At 39.9% G+C, this 20,994-nt stretch overlaps 1 protein-coding gene across 3 annotated transcripts in view; it reads right to left on the minus strand.

The window, feature by feature from the left end:
- The window catches only part of ntm (neurotrimin), a 385,813-nt gene that overhangs the window by 19,419 nt on the left and 345,400 nt on the right, over nucleotides 1–20,994 (minus strand). For all 3 annotated transcript variants that reach the window (XM_034606829.1, XM_034606830.1, XM_034606828.1), the window contains 2 exons: nucleotides 18,743–18,975; nucleotides 2,274–2,399 (listed from right to left, as the gene is read on the minus strand). In XM_034606829.1, coding sequence (XP_034462720.1) covers nucleotides 2,274–2,399; nucleotides 18,743–18,975 — 359 coding nt within the window. The remainder of the gene's footprint in view (nucleotides 1–2,273; nucleotides 2,400–18,742; nucleotides 18,976–20,994) is intronic.

The following is a 20,994-nucleotide window of genomic DNA, read 5'->3' on the forward strand; positions in this document are numbered from 1 at the left end:
TGAGTAAGGACAGTTATCCAATCTTCTGCTATTATAACCCTGCTTTAAACTCAACAATATCAAAGTGTTGTCACAGTGATGTCACCTGTCCTGTGTGATATACAATAGAAACAAAATCACAGGCCATTCACGATGCATTTGAATTTCTGGGTAATGTAGTTTGGATGTGGTTTTGGAGCCATGGATTAACTTCTGCAATGCCTTTCCCTATCCTGACCATAGTTGGAAGCTTTTCAAAGAGATGGCCAATGCGGTTTCTGAGAGCACTCCTTCATTCAGAAATAAGAGAAAGGGAATGTACAGATTGAAGCAACTTACATGAACAAGCTTGAATGATTTATAAAAATTTACTAACAGTTAATTGAATGTTTATGCTGTAAAACATATGGGAGTCTTATTCACTGTGCTTATTAATTGTGCGAAGTCTTCAGACTCCAGCCACTGTATTCTGCTGGTATCCTCCCTGCTGAGCTGTTTTCACACATATCCTGTGGAGGAACTCTGGAGAATTGGGTCCGGACTTTCTGTGAAGTTTTCCTTTCACACATGCACGACGCAGTGTGAAATTCTCTTCACACACGTGTTCATAACAGGATTCAGGTGAAAGGTGGTCCAGCAGGCAGAGGCAGGGCGTAACATATTGATTCCACTGCAGTGATCATGGGATTTTGTTTGGAGCCAAGTAATTTTTTTCATACATCTGTATGTTGCTTGATAGAAGGGTCATCAACCCCTGACTCACTCGCAGTGAATTCTGCGGGGGATCTCTTGCTGCGTTCTCACATTGGCTCCTCCGGACATTAAATCCTAGGGGGGGGGGGGGGGGGGGGGGGGTCAGGCGTGAAAGTCCACAGAAACTCCAGGAGCGCTCACTCGGACATTTGCATTCACACAAACACGTCCCCCGGAGAAACTCCCCAGTTGAGTGCATGTCTGGAAGCAGCTGAAGATTCACTCACCTCAGTGCAGCAGCTTTTCCTCCAGTCTAATGACAATAAACAAGAAGCTTACTGCATACTGTATGATCGGCATACAGCAGCAGTCTACAGAGAGCGGGGACAGAGCTGAACAATAGGCTCCAGGACTCATTCATTAAACATAAACTTGTAATTGGTCAGTATGTCACTCAATCCAGAATGAGCAATATCATTAACTTGTTGAGCACCGAGAGTGCACGGTGTACAACAACAACGGTCACACTGTGAGCCCAGCCTTGAGCAAGCTCCAGCAGGATGTGAGGCTCACTCAGAGTTGCTGTTGTTCATGCAGAGGCTGTGGGGTTCTGTTACTAATAAATTCTGCACAGATGACAGAGAAGCTCCCGGGACCCACATCACAGAACGACAACACGAGTCAACAAGAAAATACTCCAGTCTCTACAACAACTACCTTGTTGGTGTCACAGTCATTGTAGATATCAAGGTCCCCAGACTTTTGACTCCTTAACCCAAAGAGACTTGTAGCAGACAGCCACCATATCTACTTAATAAGAAAAGAAAGAAAACAAAGAGCTCCAGCAACACTAACTGTAGCTTCTTCAGTCGACTCTACAAGGCGTGAAAAAGTAATGTATGCAGAAACATGTAGTAATTGATGTTTATCTCCTGACAGATCACAGCTCGGACACACTTGTGTTGTATTAACACTTCAATTCCCAGATCCCTGCTTCAACAATTAAGACAGCACAAATGAAAAGCTCTGGCTTTTAAATGCAGCTCATTATGAATGCAGGCATCTTGGCTTGTTAAGTGAAGCTTTGACTCAGGGGAACATAAATAGCAGCTAACACTTGATTTCCTTCTGTCTCCATGAAGGAATACGAGAATAAATCCTCTGATCATAAACAATGTGACGAACCTGATTTTGGTCCCACTTGCAGAGGACTCGCTTGTCCTTGCATAATGCTTCACACAGCGTTAATGTCCTCTGCATTAATCCTGCCATTCAAAGTGCCTCCACAACATTTACATCCATCCAATTATCCTAATTAATTAGTCCAATTACAACAGGGCCAGTTTATTTTCCTGTGAACAATTACGTCGTAATGATGATCTGGAAAACAGGTAATGATGGGTAATAAGTGAAGCGAGAAATCCACCAGGGGTCAAACAAAGTCAAAGATGGGGCGATAAACACAGAGGGGTGATGGGAAACAGAGTGAGGCAGAGAGAAGGATGGTGAAAAAAAAGGAAACAGGAAGCACAGGAAATATGACACATCTATGGGGGAAATACAGAGTAGGTAATGCACTTATTTACAGACAAGCAAGTCACCTGATGAGGAGACGAGTTTCCAGCTGATGGACGGCTCTGGTTTACCGCTGGCTTGGCACATGAGGGTGACGTTGGAGCCTTCATTCACCACAAGGTCTCTTGACAGGTTGATGATTTTCGGTGGTACTGAAAGAAAATGGAAAAAAACAGGTGAATCTAATGCGTGGAGTTTGACAGACAAGGCAGGTTAGAAATTCAAACAACGAATATGATTATCTCTGCATCTGTTCAAAAGTGTTAGATTTCTTGGACAGATAATTAGCAACAACACTAATAGAAATATGCACATCAGGTTTTTTTCATATATTCATATCCTCATGGTAGATTATATAGAACGTATATTGTACTGCAGGCATGGCATCTCTTACACTGGACATGGTCTCTGTCTTATATCCACTTAGTAACAAGCGCAATGCAAGTGTCTTTGCTAGTTTCAGACTGACACAGTTGTCGACCATGTTGTCAAGCAGAAATGCCCGTGTGCCCATCTGAGCACCCATGGGCGTGGTCATGTGTTTAAGTGCATTGTTGGTGTGTTGCTTTGTTGGCATTGGACAGTGATTAGGCTTTTGACCAACAAAACTCTGGTCAGTGGTGCAGTATTTGTATCTGTGTAGGCGTAAGCACACCTGGCTTAAAGGGAATAGGAGCTCACACTCTGATCTATTTATGACATATAACACCAAAAACACAAAAATAATTGGGAGACAAAATGCTTTGAGCAATGCGTCTGGGGACTTTTTTTTCTGCCATGAAACTATTAAAAGTTGATATGGACAGACCTTAATCGTGCATGCACTATGTGTGTTGGATCACCAGCTTCATTTGATCCCCTGCTTCGAGCATCATTTGGTCATTTGATTTGTCATCTGTCTTCATTTGCTATCACTGCTGATGTCATGTCAGATTTTTATCATGTTTGAATGATTTGTACTTATACTTGAAGATATGTGGTAATTTCTAATTCTTTGTTTTCAGGAGGAACCGTGATGTTTAGATGGGGGGGTGATTCATATTTTGGTGGTGTGCACAACTTAGAGTAGAGTGAGAAAAAAGTGTTAGTTGCATTCATTTGTCAGAAAATCCCCACTCCACCCCCCCATGACAAGCGCAAAGCAGTTTCGGATGAATAATGGAAGCACCTCACCAGAGCACTTGTTTCTGAACATAAAGATATGCGCTACAGTTACAACAGAGCAGATAAAAGACACAACAAAAGATTTAAATCACAAAAACTTAATATCCTCTTTTTGCAGCACAGATATCAATAAAGGGAAATTATGTTTATTTGGGAATTGAATGGCTGTCATGTTTAATTCACTCATGACAGAAGGTTGTGATTGTCTATGGACAAGTAAAGATATGTTACTGAGCTTTGAATGCAGCAGGCACAGAGAGAGTGAGATACAGTGTGTTCTTCCCTGCCTCACTCCAGTGGAAATGAACTCCATGAATGGTTAACCAGCACTGCTTGTCATTCATGACTGGCTACCATGAAGCTCAGTGGTTTGCACAGACTTGCGAGGGAGCAGGGGTGAAAAAACGGGGGCACGTCTACCACATGCAGACGTGTGTGGATTAGGTCCCAAGAGAATGGAAGAGACACTCGGAGCAGAGTACAGTCCACGGAGTTACAGTAACCTTGCTGAGGGTACCATGGCTGCTTGCTGCTTGCTCATTGTGGGAAATGTTGGGTAACTTCACCATACCATGAAAAGTACTTTGAGATAATGGGCAGTATTTTGTGATTCCGCACTATAACTAAGGATTGTGTGACTAGGCACAAGGCAAATTCTGAAATAAAGGGCAACGGTGACTTTTACAAATAGTCAAACAGAGCTAACTACACAAGGAGCTTTGTGAATGCAATAAACATGAAACACCTAGCTGGTGTAATTATGTCTAGACACACCCGGCTATTGTATCAAATCATTGTTAGGTGGACCAGCATCTGGGAGTGTTACCGACAGAGGTATCTCATCCTCTCATGCTTAAACAGTGGCAGCAGTGAGACAGACCAGGGCATCTGACAGCAGTGACAGTGCAGCGACTCGGTTTGGGTCCTGAGCGGTAGCAGCATTTATTTACTGGTAAATAGTCTAAACTGCACATTGCACTGTTATATTGCACATTACAGAACTATACTGCTGCTCTAACTCTGCTCCAGCCTCATCATCACACACCCTCTCTCTCTCTCTCTACTTTTAATACACACATAACTTAACACACTCTTCTAGCAGCTCCTGAAATTGTGTAAAAACATTCTCTCTTAAACTTCTCAAACTTACTGCAGATTTTATGAGAGAGAGATGATGAACCAGTTTAATGTCCTTGTTTACCTGCTGCTGCTGCATCTTAACACCTGGGAAGAAAATACTGTAGAAGTAATTTTATAACCCCACACGCATCTGTGCATGTGTATAATGATGTGTGCAATATCACAACTGTTCTCAGAACAATGGAAGCAGAGTCAAACACAGTATGACAAGCACACTGGTCTGTAGCTAGCTGTAGTGACTCAACCTTCAGAAATATAGGTTTTATCTTCAAATTTCTTCAAGTAAAAAAAACTAAAATGAAATATGAAAATAAAAGAAACGAAAAAAAATGTAAAGTCTGGTCATCAAACTGGCTTCCAGACCCAATAGACTGTTGCCACCACAAGTGGGCAGTAAATTACAAAATCAGACCCTTTTTGGGGCAGAATGTTGTCCTGAGAGACACCTAGACTTTGTCATTGTCTAATTGTTGACCATCTTTAGCGTGAACAGATCCATCACTTTGCCTTGTTGGCCCTGACAGCACACAACTGATGAGGAACCCTGTTCTGTGATTCTGTTTAGTTTCTACAACTAAACACAACAAATCAGTGCTCACCTTGACTACACACTAAAATCCACTAATCAAGCCAGAAACCTTGGCTTGGTTATTGGGCTCTGACATAAATGTTACAAACCACATGAATAAAAAAGGTCTCCCTGCAAACACAGCGAGCGTTACAGAATGTCTGTCTACAAAATATACAGATCAGCAGGTGAGACTTTTGTAACAGTGTCTTTACAGGTTTTAGTGAACATCAACCAGTAAGCTGCAGCTCATCCAGAGGCTTCACTAACACTAAGAAAGTAGAGCACATCATGCTGGTTCTTAAGTCACTGCAGCAGCTCCATGTGTGTCAAAGGATTTTAAAATCCTATTACTAGCATATGAAGCACTAAATGGTCTCTGACCCAAATACAACTCTGATCTGCTTGTTAGTTATGATGCATCCAGACCCGTCAGGTCATCTGGGACAACTTTAATCTTCTCAGAATCAAAACCAAGCAAAATGAAGCAGCTTTTTGTTTCTCTGATCCCACCAATTGAAGAATCTGCCTGAATATTTAAGGTCTGATGAAACGGACAGCTCATTTACACCAAAGCACTTACCAATCTTATGATTCCCTTTCCTGTCATTGCTATTGTCTTTTAAATACATTTTTTAAATTCTATCTCATGTTTCTGTAAACCACCTTTATCTGAACAGTGCTATATACAGTAAATCCATTGGCTATATAAGGGTAACCTAGCACTTTCCCTTTCTGTAACATCAGTCTGCTTCGGCTGTTTGTGTTTCTGCTCAAAATAAGGAAAGGTGACAAAACAAACAAGAGCTGCACAAAACAAAGATGTAACTTCATATTCTTTGAGGCAGTATTATTATTATCATATATTCCATTATGGGAACTCTGCATTGGGATGCTTTGTCATGGACGCTATTTTACAAGAACCACTGTTAAAAAATGGCTGTAATACATTTTTTCAAAATTGCAATGCATTAAATCCCGATGTGAAACCAGTGTTTAAGGCAAACAGAGTCGCTCCTGGTCACAGGGGCTCTCCGGTCTGCAACATGACTTGTCTGGTTTTCTCAGCAGCACACAGCAGCAAGAGATTGGCTGGTGAACACTACGCAGTGAGACACACCAGTTATTTCCCTCAGGAGTTGGTACAGACCAAAATTTCATCAGCTAGCCAGAAGCAAACTCCAAATGAATGATCATGCTGCTCTGTAACTGCTACCAGTTTGTCATATCAACGCAAATGGTGATAATGTCTCTGTGTGTGTGTTGTGGTTGTAGCCTGTTATACTATACCCCCAACTTAAAAGTTTAGCTATTTCCATTTTTTCTGAAGGTATAACTCAGTAGGAATTAGTTTACCCCCCCAGTCAGTTTAGGTTAGTTGTTATAATTTGCTGTTGTAACTAGATGTCTAAAGATTAACACTGTGTATAGATTGATTTTTAAACTGGGGGAATTGTTTGTCGACTCTAGTGTTTATCCATGCTTCATTACCCTGCGAGCTGTGTGTATTGTTTTCACCCCTGTCTGTGAGTATGTGTGTGAGTGTGTGCATGCCAGCAGAATAACTCAACAATGCATGTAGAGATTTTCCACAAACTTAGTGTGAATGGTACTTGGGAGTGTATCTCCAGATGACAAACTTTTGGAGCTAATGGGTCAGGTTTGTGGGGTGGGGGAAGGCACACCGGTAGTAAAGAACTAAACATGCACAGTGAAAGCAGTGTATACTGAGTTTATGCTGAGTCCTGCAGAAGATGGTAAAAATCTTTATGGATGGCCACTGTCCAGCGGCCATCAATTCCAGCAGGATTTATTCCAGTGCAGCTGATCAATCTGACTGTGACAGATAGTCAGTGTGTTTGTGTAGGGGGGAGAGAGAGAGAGAGAGAGAGAGAGAGAGAGAGAGAGAGAGAGAGATTTAGTTAGCAGCACTAGCGATAGGATGTTCACCTACACATACAAATGTCTGCACACACAGTACTCTTGTGCTGTACTTGTTTTAGCACCCCATTCCCCCTACGATTTGTGTACTGGCTTAACTATAAGTTTTAAGGTGTTTACATTTTCTGTTTCTTGGTTTAAGATAAGATAAGATAAAACTTTACTGATCCCACACCGGGGAAATCCCCTTGTTACAGCAGCAGAAAAGTCAGAATGAGGTAGACAAGAGAATAAAAATAAAAGAGAAAAATATAGAATATGTACACAATATACACCTTTCACTACAGGAAAAATATTGTTTCTACAGTAAATAAGTATTTCTGTAAAGTGCAGTCGTACAGGATGATTGCACGAGAATGTCCACAAATGGTGATTCAACAGCAAAATATTGTTTTTAGCTTCATAGCTTCTTAAGAAAAACCTGTTTACCATTGTGATAGTATAGCTTCAATGACCATAATCAAGAGTACTGCGAGCTCTGCCTCAAAACATTTTCATTGAGGTTATGTCATTGTCTCAGCCAGTTTGGTAATTTGATGACCAGCGATGCTCTTCTTAAAACACCATCTATTTAATTTAATCTGTTAAATGAAACATTAAAAATTATTTTAAACAGAGGACCACAGTTTTAAGTCTACTTTCACTGTACATGGTGGCACTATAGTGGTATTTAAAGGCATATGGTTATGGAGATTTGAATGCACTATTATGAACAGAAAACAGGATGCTTGCAAAATCTTCAGGGTGTCCAGAATAATTTCAGATGTTAATGTTAATGGAAAGAGACAAATCCTGCTCTTGGCAATAGATTTCTGCTGCTGTATTCATATTATAGAGGAAGTTTTCCCATGAGAGAAAAATCTCTGTCAGTGTCATCTTAATGTCACATTGTACAGGACCCAGATTAGGCTTTGTGAACTATATCCAGAACCATACTGTCGCCCATGGAATCCTATTCAGAGCGTGTGAACAATATTTTCACAGCACATGTCATTACGCTCTGATGATAAGAATGCTCTATGGATCTGAAAATCTGGATTCCTTCAAACAAACACAGAGAATCTCTGAATCTGGTGAGATAATTCCACCTGTTCCCAGTGCAGTGTCACTTGACAGAGGATTACTCCTCCAGTATAGTCCATTGATTCAAAATCTTAAAGCGGGTTGAGTTGTGTTGTGCTTGCACTTACTGCTTTATAAACCTGCTGCAAAATTGTATAGATTTTTTTAGGCCTGACAATTTTATGGCTACCAGTCTCAAGGCAAACTGAAATGAACTATTAGACAAAGGTCCTCTGAGGCAAACACTGCAGGTATCTACATTACGTGCAACGATGTGGTTTAAAGATTAAATCTTACAGTGACTCACCAAGGTCTGTTAAATAAAACTCTGGAATAAAAAGTTTAATAATGTAATATGCAGCACTAACCAAGCAAAAAGAGATACATTTTCTAAATTATTCAACATATATAAAATCCTGCTTTAAGATAGCAAATAATTGAAAATGTGAAAGTTATTTCGATTAATGATGCCAAACTGTATTTAAACTATCTCATTCAAACACCATACAGCAATTTCAATGCAGTTCAGAGAAAATTGCTTCTGAACAAGAAAATGATAGATAATACAGAGCACTGTTCAGGGCAGATTTAGCAGCTCCTTTGAGAGCACAGCTCCAAGCTGAAGACAGATGTTCATACTCAGAAGTGTTAACCTGTTGTGTTATGATGCCCTTTCTACCTTTATGGATCTTTCAAAAGTCACTGAAAGTGATTCCCTGAACAACCAACATGGATTGAGGGACAAAGTAAGACTGAGTTTATACCATCATATTGCACCTGCAAAAAGGAGCAAATAATAATGAGTATATGTTACTTTCCAGCAGTGAATCATTTGGAAGCAATATCCATGATCAATATTCAAAATTAATACAAGCAGTGTCATCGATATGATATGGCTAATGAGCCAATACATAAGTGAATAAAAATACACATAAAACTAGAACCGGTGCAGTTTCTGTGTATATATTTCTACCTACTTTTTTCCAGATTCATATAAAGGTCACTGTAGTATTTACCTTTGACAACTGAAGCATAATCACTTTATCTTTCAGTACAAGTGACAACTGAAATTCCCTCAAGCAGTCTTGAGATATCACTTTAAAAAGGTTAAAAACAAGCTGCTATGATCTTGACCTTTGACCACTGAAATCCAATCAATTTATCAGTTGGTCCAAGTGAATTGTGTCAGATGTAATGACATTTCCTAGGGACAGCCCTAAAATGTCACATCGACATTTGACTTCCAGGAGCAAAAATGGAATTAGTTCATCTTTGGGTCCAAGTGAAAGTTTGTAAAAAATTTGAAGACATTCCCCCCAAGCCGATGTTCAGGAATCATGTTCAAGAAAAACATAAACATACTTTGTGAGGCCACTGTGGCCTTGACCTTTGACCTTGGGCTACCAAAATGAAATCCAAGCTCAAGTGAATGTTTGTGCCAAACCTGGAAGAATTGGCCACTGGCTGTCCCCAGTGGAGGCATAACAAACACAGACAAGGGAGTTTCTTACAGTAATTAAACAAATTGATATATTTATTTTGTTAAATTTGTGTTCATTTTATCAGCGGTATATTTTCTTGCACATGTATTTATTACTTTATGTTTTTATATGGATCATAGTTGATTGATAAATGAGAAATTACCAAATGTTTAGAAATAAAAAGACTAAAATAAGCTCTGCATCAACTATCAACAATGTGGCTTCATAAATAAATACTTGACTGTCTTTTGACTTCATTATGTAAATGGTGAAATGCCCTCATTTTACTTTTCCATCAATATGTTAATGATGCTTGTGTCAAATTCCCTCAGTTCCTGCCTTAACCTTCTTGTTTTTGAACATTTTAATTGTTACTACATTGCACATTTTACCTCCATGACATCAATGGAGTGTTGTGACATACTGTGGAACTGAGCGGGGCGTTCTAGACTTCCCTCTACCCAGCAACGCTCCTCTGGGATCCCAAGGTGTCCCCCAACCAGATGGGATACATAATAACCTCCAGCAAATCCTGCATCCACCCCAGGGTCCAGAAAACGTCCAATGGAAGGTGCCCAGGAGGCATCCCAATTAAACCCCAACTGGCTCCTTTCAATACAAAGTAGCAGCATATCTACCATCCTCTACTCTATCTATCTCCAAGGCTGAGCCCAGACTACCTATTCTATTCCAGATTTAATGCTTCCCTTCCCTTCTCAAAGCCCGTGGCCATAGGTGAGGGTCGGAACGCAGATCAACTGGTAAATTGAAAGCTATTCCTTCTGGCTCAGTTCTTCTTCACCACAAAAGCTCAGTATAACACTTCCATTAATGCTGATGCCACACCTCTCACCTGTTAGTATCCTTGCTCCATCCTCCCGTCACTCCTGAACAAGACCCAAAGATACAGCACCAGCCCCCCCCCCCCACTCCACACCAGAGAGAGCAATCCACAGTTTGACAGCTCAGCCAATTACCGATAGGTTTAGACCCCACTGAACATTTTGAGGTTGAACTTAACTGTGCCACATCACTTAAGAACATGTCGCAGACAAAAAGTAACCCCACACAGGAGGATCAGTTTACATGCTTGCTTGAGCAGATCATGTTGAACAGATACTTTTACTCAAATTACTCTAATGCAGAAAATAGAGAAGACGTTATAATTCAATGAATGTCCTTATACAGCACAGCTTTACCTTTATTGGCACATACTGTATAAATGATAGCTGTGTTACTTGGTGTGTTGATGTTCACAATCAGACACCGCTCATATTATAAAACAACATCTGAATGTGTGAGACATAAAAACATCTGAAGATTCAGGTGATGGCTGAGTACAATGACAATGTTTTATCTACATTTTTTTTATAGAAAACTCAGTTATTAAAGCTTGTTCTCGATGATTATTGTTTTTGTTTTGTATCCGTCTTTGACAAATGTGTCCAGGCAATATTTTTGTCATTTCCATTTCAAAGTAACAAGGACAGATCTCTATTTTAACATTTCAGGGTGATCAACTTAAAGCGTATCAACAGTGTCACCACTGCTTTTTCACTTGTTTTAGCTTTTCATCAGACTTGTTTGTTAGACAAAATCTCCATGTATAATTTATTGGATGTCAGCTTGATCCCCATTTACCCTTCCTCAATGACAAAAGCAGACAGCAATTGTGTCAGTGTTGCTTCAGTGTAGCTGTGGAACCAGAGGCCAAGGCAGAACCTCTGTTCATGAAATAAAAACAACGTTTCAGATTTATTGAATACAAACTGTCAGGTTTTGAAATGTGTAAACATTTTTGCAGGAGTATTTTTAATTACAATAACATTTTTATTAAATTTGCAGCATTGTTTCCTCAAAGCAAGAAAGTTTTGGGCTTTTGGTTTTTCTCAGTCTACTTCTAGTTGCTTCAGCAGTCCAAAGACATGTAGACTGGGCTTAGATTAATTGGAGACTCTAAATTGGCGGTAGTTGTGAATTTGAGCGTGGATGTTGTTTGTATCTGGCAACCTCTCCAGGGTGTAGCCCTCCGAGGGGTGCAGCCCTCTGCCACCCTTAAAGGATAAAGTGGCACTGAAAACGGATGGATGGAAGACTGATAAACATGTATATGCAGATGTCTGTGTACTGTGAGCTTTAAAGTAGAGCTAAATACTTTGAAACCAAACCTATTTTTCCATTTTCCTGTGCATCTTTATTTTGTTTAGGGTTAGAAGCAATGAGTTTTCTCATTCCTTTCCTATCTGTTTCTTAATGTTTGTGCACAGACGACTCTTTGTGTGAATGTGTGTTGTTGAGCCATCAGATTGGTTTTGTGTCGCCTCAATCTCACCTAAAGCATGTCAAATTTCCTTTTAATAGAGGTGATACCACGCATCGTCTCGGAGAAAGTACTGCATTCCTTCGAAAACTGCCCCAAGTCATCTAGCAGGCTGTATTGTCAAAACATATTTTATCCACCATATGGATTGTAGAATCTTATTTTCAAAAGTGATTTCAGTTAATTTAAATCCCAATTGTTCTAGAAAACAAAGAAAAAATGTAGATGTACAATTGTGTGTCATTAATACGTGTCTGCGTGTAAATAGACATAGGAGAGTGTCAGAATTAGTTAATGTTCTTGTCTTTTACTTTGATTTGGGGAATACATTTTGGGACAATAACGTTTTTGAATAACAGTATTATGTTTGTATTAAATTATTTATTGAATTTGCATGCAAATGTATCATACATGTTAAATCTTGAGAAAAGAAAATTATATGATATTATTCCACAGACCAGGACTATCTCCCACAACCCAGGTACTAATCAAAATTAATTTGAAGTGTTTAAGACTAAATGGTAATAAAAAAAAGACTGGTATATTGAAATTGTCTTACGTGTGCTTCAGGTAATAATCAGGTGGCCTGGGTAGAGGCTGCGTAGTTCGCTTGCCAGTAATGTTACTTAACCACTGGTAACTGTTTCAATCTAATGCCTATAATCACAGCACATGAGTGCTCAATTCAGTTTGTCATTTGTAAAGCGAAGTTTTATAAAGAATAAATGAATAACTATATATAAAATCCCTTTGGAAGACCTCTGTTTGTAATGTAACACATTTTCTATCTTTTCAGAGACAACAAGACATTCTCAAAACGATTTCACACTACATGACTCACTTTGGAGTTTTGCAGTCATTGCGAGTTTATACTACTCAACTGACTGGTAGCATGGGGTCTCACACTACATGATCTTTCACCAGGGGAATTGTTACCCTGTCCCTCAAGCCCATGATTTCCCACATTACAGACATGTGCAGGGGGCACCTCACATGTACCTTAGCTCTAATTGGCTGTAGTTGTCACCAACTCCAACTAGAAGGTTGGATATCAGATCAGTCTGTGACCCGTCGGCAGCCCTCTTACACCTTTGACGCATTCACACACCTTGCTTGGCTCATTGCTCAAGTGCCAATCAGGGGCTTTTGTCTGCGACTTGCAAAGCTTTAGTGTCAAGCCCCGGTACGAGGCATGGACTGTTTGGTCCTTAGTACACTTCAAATTTCACAACTTGATAGAATTATCTTTATCAAGTTTTCAAAGGAGTGGATTGAAAGCAGAGCAGCACTAAAAGGGGAATGAATTCTATATTTGGGGCTAGAAAATGATCCTGCTTCTCATTGTCTGCTTTGCAAACACTACCATTACTTTACCATGACTGAAACTAAACTGCATATTACAAAAGACTTGTTTTGTACCAGGAAATTTCAACTGAAAGCAGGGCACATAGTCCCAAAAAACAACTCCTAAGAAGTTGGGTGTTTACGAGGAGAATCTGGAGAAACAAAGATAAATGACAGTTGGAACAGAAAGCTCACATCCACACACACACAGTGCCTCTCCAACCCACTGCAAAGTGTTTTAAGAGACATGCACCACTTTATGGATTGTTTTATATCCAAAATTCTATAAAAAAGGTGGCTCTGACCCAATTGCTAGACGTGTGTGAGAATAATGACATTTTCGACAAATTCCAGCCAGGATTCCGTAAACGACACAGTACGGAGACCACTCTCCTTAAAACTATGAATGATTTACTAATGTCTGCCGATGCTGGTGATTGCACGGTATTACTACTCCTTAATTTAAATCAAACAGAAATAATAATCTTCGGTCCAGACCAGCTAGCGTTTCTTGGTCCCCTGGCAGCTAATATTAGCTAATATATTAGCTAATAACAGCTACAAATCTAGAGGTCACATTCGATTCTCATCTGAACTTCAAAACACACGTTAATCAAATCATAAAATCCTGTCACTTCCATCTACGAAACATTTCTAAAATCAAATCGGTTCTACCTCTCCCTGACCGAGAAAAGCTAATACATGCCTTTGTTTTCTTCCACCTGGACTATTGCAACGCCTTGTACACATGCCTCAGCCAAACCGTACTTACTCGTTTGCAGCTTGTTCAAAACACTGCTGCTCGTATTTTAACAAAAACAAACCGTAGGGGTCATATCACACCAATTCTTGCATCCCTTCACTGGTTGCCAGTTAAATTCAGGATTGATTTTAAGATTATTTTAATAACTTTTAAAGCTCTACACGGGCTGGCCCCACATACATTTCGCAGTTCTTGACTCCCTATAATCCCTGTCATAACCTGGTCAAGGCTGGCTACTTAGAGTGACCGGGCTTTCTCGGTCAGGGCTCCGAGGCTCTGGAACTCCCTGCCCGACGAGATTATCATTACAGATCCTTACATCACTTCTCAAAACATAGTTTTACAGGAAAGCATTTCTAACATGTGACTTGTAATTATTTTCATTACAACAAATCAGTCTTACAGAGTTCAAGTGTGATGTTCCTGATCTCTCTCTCCCCCTCTCCCACCACCCACCCCCACCTCTCTCTCTTTTCTACTCCCTCTATACCACCCATCTCCTTTCTTCCCCATTTTCTCTGCTCACCCCAACCTGTCGACGCAGGTGGCCGCCCACATGAAGTCTGGTTCTCTTAGAGGTTTCTAAGAGTTTTTCTCCACAGTCGCCAAAGTGCTGCTCATTGTGGGAACTGTTAGATTTTCTCTGCAAACTTAAGGTATCCACCTTATTATGCTGTGTGCCATGGACGTTTGTGTGAAGCACTTTGTAACCTCATTTAGATAACTGCTATACAAATAAAGTTATTATTATAATTTTAGTTACTGAAATACTCAGTACGGCTCACATAAGACCACATTTTCATTTTCCTATAAGACAAAACCGCTTGTTATGATGAGGTCAGAGGTATCAGAGTTATACCACTTGAGTATTGTTCACTCATCCTCACCCTTTGCTAAGGTTTGCAGCAAGTCTGTAGCAGACCCTGACCTCTGACTTCCTACAGGGGGGGTGAACTAAACATGCTTTTCCCTATAGGGGCTGATTGAACGTTACACATTTACAGTATGGTTGAAGTCTATGGAGTTAACATGGATCAGGGTTTGTCCAGACAGCACAGTGTGAACTTTTTGCTTTTATTTTTCAGCAGCAGAATTAATGAGCATGCTGTGGCTGAGAAGAAAAGAGGATTCATCAGTGGACAAAAACATCTTTCTCATGATTCCACACTGCATCTAGTGCAAATTCTCCTAAATTAATGTAGGACTGTGTCACTTTCAACAATGGCTGGCTCCTACTCTCAGACACGCTCATGAAGTTTCATGAAACTGTAAGACTTTGAATTAATAATGCGTTTCAGCAAAGGAAAACAATATTAAGTCTTTTGGTTTACGGGAATTATCCACCAGTCTAGTAAAAATATATCTGGATAATTGCGATATACTGTTATTTTTAGTAGAAATTAAAAAGTGCACATGATTTAAGAGACATGCACACTTTTCACAAGGTAAAAAAACAAACAAAGATGGATTTGTTTCAAATGTGTTTTTAAACAGTATATACTAGTCTCAGATTGCACACATTTTATAAAACTAGTTAAGCTTTGTGCATATTTGGTTGATATTAAAAAGTTTGAGAGCCATGCAGGATAATAATGTAAGACGATGTGAGGGAAGCGTGCATGCAGCCGAAACATCCAGCATCTGATTTTACAGACAAGAAACCAACAGACATCAGTTTATCGTCAGTGCAATCTAAGGAGATGATCTGTAACAGAGCCTGAAAATGAAAGTGACCTTAATCTTATCTTGTCTATGGAGGCAAAACAATGATGGTCTATGAAACACAATGGGAAATACACTTGCATGAATGCTCTGACCTGCTGTTACAGTCACTGGGATATATCCTGTGGATGCTGTTATATGTACCAAACTTAATGGGATAGCAGAGCAATTTCAGAGTGTAAAACCTATACTTGCCATTACCAGTGGGGTTATATTCCATGGATAAACTCATGGATGCTTATGTTTACTTGCACAAAATCTAGGGACTAATTATCTGATACTGCCGTTTGACATCAGCTCAAACCACATCCACCACCCTGGGCTGCCGATCTCCTTCACCAAACCTGACATCGCTGTCCTTCATATGAAGCCAGTTTCGCAGGTATTTTAATTAGAGCAGTCGATTCATTTACTCTTCAACAGCCAAAAAAAACTTGCAGCAGTGGCAGCAACATAGTTATGGCTTTAAATGACTATTCATACATAAATACAGTGATTTCGTTAGAGTCTGAATTTGAAGATAATTGTCAGTTACAGTACATTGACAAAGTTTATTCTCAGCTCCTCATTTGCATGTTTAAATTATATTTCAAAGAATTTTGCTATACAATGGAAAAACATGTCAAACTTAGATGAATTCCCACCTACTTTGTTTTATCAGATAGAATGCCAGCTGAATGACTAGACTCAAAACCACAAATGTCTGATAAATTACTGCAAATGATGGCATGACATATTTCCAGGTTAAATATATGAATTTACACTTCAAGTGCCACCATCCACACATCTAATCTGTGAGGTTTTCATACGCAAACATTGACGAAGACATTTCCTCAGCTTTCTTAAAGGAGTTAAGAGATAAAAGTACAAAGACCAAGTCCTGAAACCTACATGTCAACAAAGGAAATTAAAAGCATATCATGCATGTACCTAAGGACAGAGCTGAACCCTTGTTGTTCTAGAAAGATCGAAAAAGGTCTAAAGTGATAGGTTGCCCTTAGAAGTGGTGATAAGTAAGTGGATATTGTTCACAAGCAAACGGTTGTCTTCATTTAGCATCAGAGATGTTTTCAACGTTCTAATTCTTTATTTAGCATCAGAGGTGGATTCAACATTCAAATCCACCTATTTAAATAAAGAAAAGTGCTCAGTATCGTGTGCAGCACAAGAAACAATGAAATGTGAGAAAAGAGAGGTGTTGGAGATAAAGAAGAAAATAGTTGCCAGGCATCGTCAAGGTAAAGGCAACAAAACCCTCACTCAGCAGCTTGATGTTCATGTGACTACAGCTATTTATATTATTGAGACGTTCAAGGTCCACATGACAGTCAGTCCTGAACAGAAGGACGGGTAGAATGGGGAGAAGAGAACCAAGTAAATCTTCAAAAAAGTCTCAAGGTGACCTCCAAGATCAAGGTACAACAGTGTCTAGTAACATCATACACTGCTTTCCGAATCAAAGTGGGCTCCATCGAAGAAGACCCGAACGAGGAAGCACAAGCCACAGTGCTTCTGGGAGAATGTCGTTTGGACAAATGAAAAAAAAAGAGAGAGATCTTTTTGATAAAGTCACATCAGCTCTTGTTCACAGAAGAAAAGTAGCCCTGAAAGAAGAGAGGAGTCCACTAAGAAACATGTTATGTTAAAGGGCTGCACTTGGCACAGGGAGCCTGAAATGTGTGCAGCGCCGCAATGGAATCAGAAGAAAAATGTTCTGAAGGAAATCTTTCTGGCCAGCATTAGAGATGTCTGTCATTCTCCTCACTAAGATGCACAACATACATTTAAAAGCAGCCAAGAGTGGATGAGAAGAAAACATTGGACAGTTCTTAAGTGGCCTGATATGCGTCCTGATATTAATGCAGAAGACGCCATCAAACCTTCATAGAACTGGAACAGTTTGCCCAGAAAATGGACCAATGAAAGAATGCAAAACTTCCTGAGTGAAGAATTCCCACAACTCACTCTCTCACAAACAAAATGCAACATTCAGCAAACTGTGTAGAACATTAAACCCAGAGACACACACAGCAAAAGATTTGACACAATTGTTATTGTAATTATCTTGAATCTAGAAGCTGAGTGTCATCAAAAGCTCCCAAAAGTACCTGATTGCATTTAATGTCAGAAAATGTCAAAACCAACATGTCAGGTATATAACAGATAGAAAGAATAGTAAATGAAAATTAGTTTAGTCAGATTCAACATATTTTACAGAACATTGTGCTTTTTATTTATTTTAATGCTACCAACACTGGATACAACTTCTGTATATTTCTAAAATAGTAACTTGGGAGTAGAAGAAAGACTTCAGGACTTCAAGGCTTTGTAGGAGTATTATTAACACTATTAGACAGTCTTTAGCCTTACAACACTGTAAGTAGCCTCCTCTAATGAAGAGAAAGGTTGAGCCGCAGGTCAAAGCTTAGTTTTGACCAGCAGTGATCCCAGTGTCTCCACCAGCCAGTCTCGCTCTTCAGAGAAGCACTCGGAGCGTGCAGACATGAGCCTCCGTGCCCTGCCTCTCTACAAGGACACTATTACTAATCCACACATCATTTTCTCCACAGCATCTTACCATATGGTATTCCCCCATGAACCTCCTCTAACGTAGTCAATGAAGAACGCACTCCCCTCCCTCTCCTTGAGCAAGGCATTTACCCTCTAATTGCTCCAGTGGAGCAATGAATGAAGAGATGAGATTCCAGAAAGACAGCCTGTCTTTCCTCTCGGGTTTGTTCACTTATGCCCTCATGTGCTGGTGCTCAGGAACAACAGTCATCAATCATGCAGTGGAAATCAGCGTGATATTAAACCATACTGTATATAATATACATGTGCATAAATAGATCACTACCTCAGTGTGATCAGAGGATGTTTTATTAGACAACGGGCCCAGCTGAGACTGAAGGAAAACCAATCTTTTTAAAAATGTGTTACAACTGGTATTTGGGATGTTAGCAGCAGAAGGAGAGAAGCATACGAGTTACCTTGGACGAGGACATGCACTGAGGTGGTTCTTGGTCGACTGCTTGTCTGGACTGCGCACACATACTGCCCCTCATCCGTCATATCCACGTTTTCAATCTTGATGGTAAACTCCTCTTGATTAAGGGTCACCAGACTCACTCGGGGATCCACAGACCATTTGTCTTCCCCAGCGTACAGTATACTCGACCGGTTAAGCCATGCTGTGTGTGTGACAACGTCCCCCTGTGCACACCTGTGAAGGAATGAAAATAGTGTTGACAGTTGGCCTTTTTCTGAAGTTATTTTAAAACTACATGAGGTACATATAGACGTGACAGAAAGGTACATTATGTGTTTGATCAAATGTATAGAAACAGGCAAAGTCAAATATTCAAATGTTTTTCAAACATATTTACTATTCCTCCTCCATTACATATGCACACTTTATCAGCCAGTTTATTAGGAACACCTAGCTAAACATAATGCAGTCTAACAGCAGTCCTGCAGTAAATCATCCTTCATGGAGGATGTAATGTTGTGTTTGTGTTGAAATTCTCAGATCGGTGTTGAAACAAATGCATGAACATTTCAGGGGCTGAAGCTTCTGGTGCAGTTGAACCCTTATTGTGTTATATAGACAGGTGTTACTTTTATTCAGTCCAGCTCATTTATATGGTGGGGGTGGTTTAAATAGCACTAAAGTGTTCCTATTAAAGTGACAGCTGGGTGGACACAAGGACTCTTTATTATTCATCGCATACTCCTGAGTGATTTATTTCTTTTCTGTCTGGCGGGGGTGGACACTGAGCAAACCTTCAACCAGATAGGAGAAACTAATTAGTGGAACCAGTGGATGAAGTGTTTGGCTTTTCACTGCACATGGTTCCCACCGCTGCTCTAAAACCTCACCCGCACTTAGAAAGGCCAAAGGTGTGACAGAGGACAGTGTAGAGAATTGGCCCTGGGTCATTTTCAGCTCCCACAGCCTAGGGACATTATCAGGTACCTCGCCACCATTACCTTTTTACAGACGATTATATATCACTGGCAGCATAACTGTACTTCTGTGTTTTTATTTTATAAAAAGGAGGAACATTTAATGCACAGTGACATTATGCTATACAGCATTAAAAAGGGAAGACTAGTGGCATTTGAGCATTTATCAGTCATGTTAACGTCTTGCTTGAAATGTTTCAGTGAGGACAGTAAACAGGTACACTCAACAATTATGGCTCTCGATCAGTCATCTGCCCGCACACATGTTCCAAACTAAGTGAGACAATGAGCTGAAACTGTGCCGCTATGCTCGGCTGCATCACAACATATTGGTTTCAGCAGTCACACAATGCAGCTTGGATTTCATGAGCTGGGTCACAGATCTTTGACTGATTCCACGGAGCAACACAGCTGCTATATGTTATTTTCACAAACATCTTTAGATTCCACTGAGAATGTACCACCGGGGCAGCAGGAAAAAAACCTATGAATAAAAGATCATACCAAAAAAAAGCCTAACTTACAAGCGAGTGTGCCAGTAGAGGAAGACATTCATACTTTGTACAACTGTGTACTTTTTAACTGCCAAGTGGTGTTTATCATCTGGGATTATTTAACCTTCGGTAGGCTAATCTACCAGTGGGCAGAAGCACACGAGATTTCTACATCTAAACAGTTTAGAGTGGTGGCAATGTAAGATCAACGCTCTGGAGCTGAAAGACTCTCAGCTCCATTTACGCTGTCACAGCTTTTGTTACAGCATCAGTCACTTCCACTTCAGCAGCCGCAGTAGGGTCAATGGCATCCTTGGGGCATTTGTGGTGCTATGGTGGGGAAAGAGGACAGAAACTGTGTGTGAGTGTGAGTGTGTGTGTGTGTGTGTGTGTGTGTGTGTAATCAATACACAGGGGCAATGGCTTTCAAATAAAATGGATCAAAGTGTTTGCAATATGGTAAGGTGATCAATATTCTATGATAAAGTCAATTTAAAGTGGAGTTTTCATTTTTTATGACTACAGTAAATTCATTTCTGAGCTGTAAATGTATTTAGCAGAGCAGCCACACTGCTAAATGTTAACCTTTATAAATAACACCAACCTTTATAAACAACAGCAGGTTTGCTTTCCATGTAACTTTGCTCTAAAATGAAAATTATTCCTCGGATATGCCTGAAAGACTTGATATGTAATAACAATTTTAAGGTCACCCGCATCACCCGCAGACTTTTAAGGACAAATGCCTGCATTTACAAATTGAAGGATGAAACATTTCTTGG

Source organism: Hippoglossus hippoglossus, chromosome 14 (assembly GCF_009819705.1).
Source record: "Hippoglossus hippoglossus isolate fHipHip1 chromosome 14, fHipHip1.pri, whole genome shotgun sequence".
In the NCBI taxonomy this organism is placed as follows: domain Eukaryota; kingdom Metazoa; phylum Chordata; class Actinopteri; order Pleuronectiformes; family Pleuronectidae; genus Hippoglossus; species Hippoglossus hippoglossus.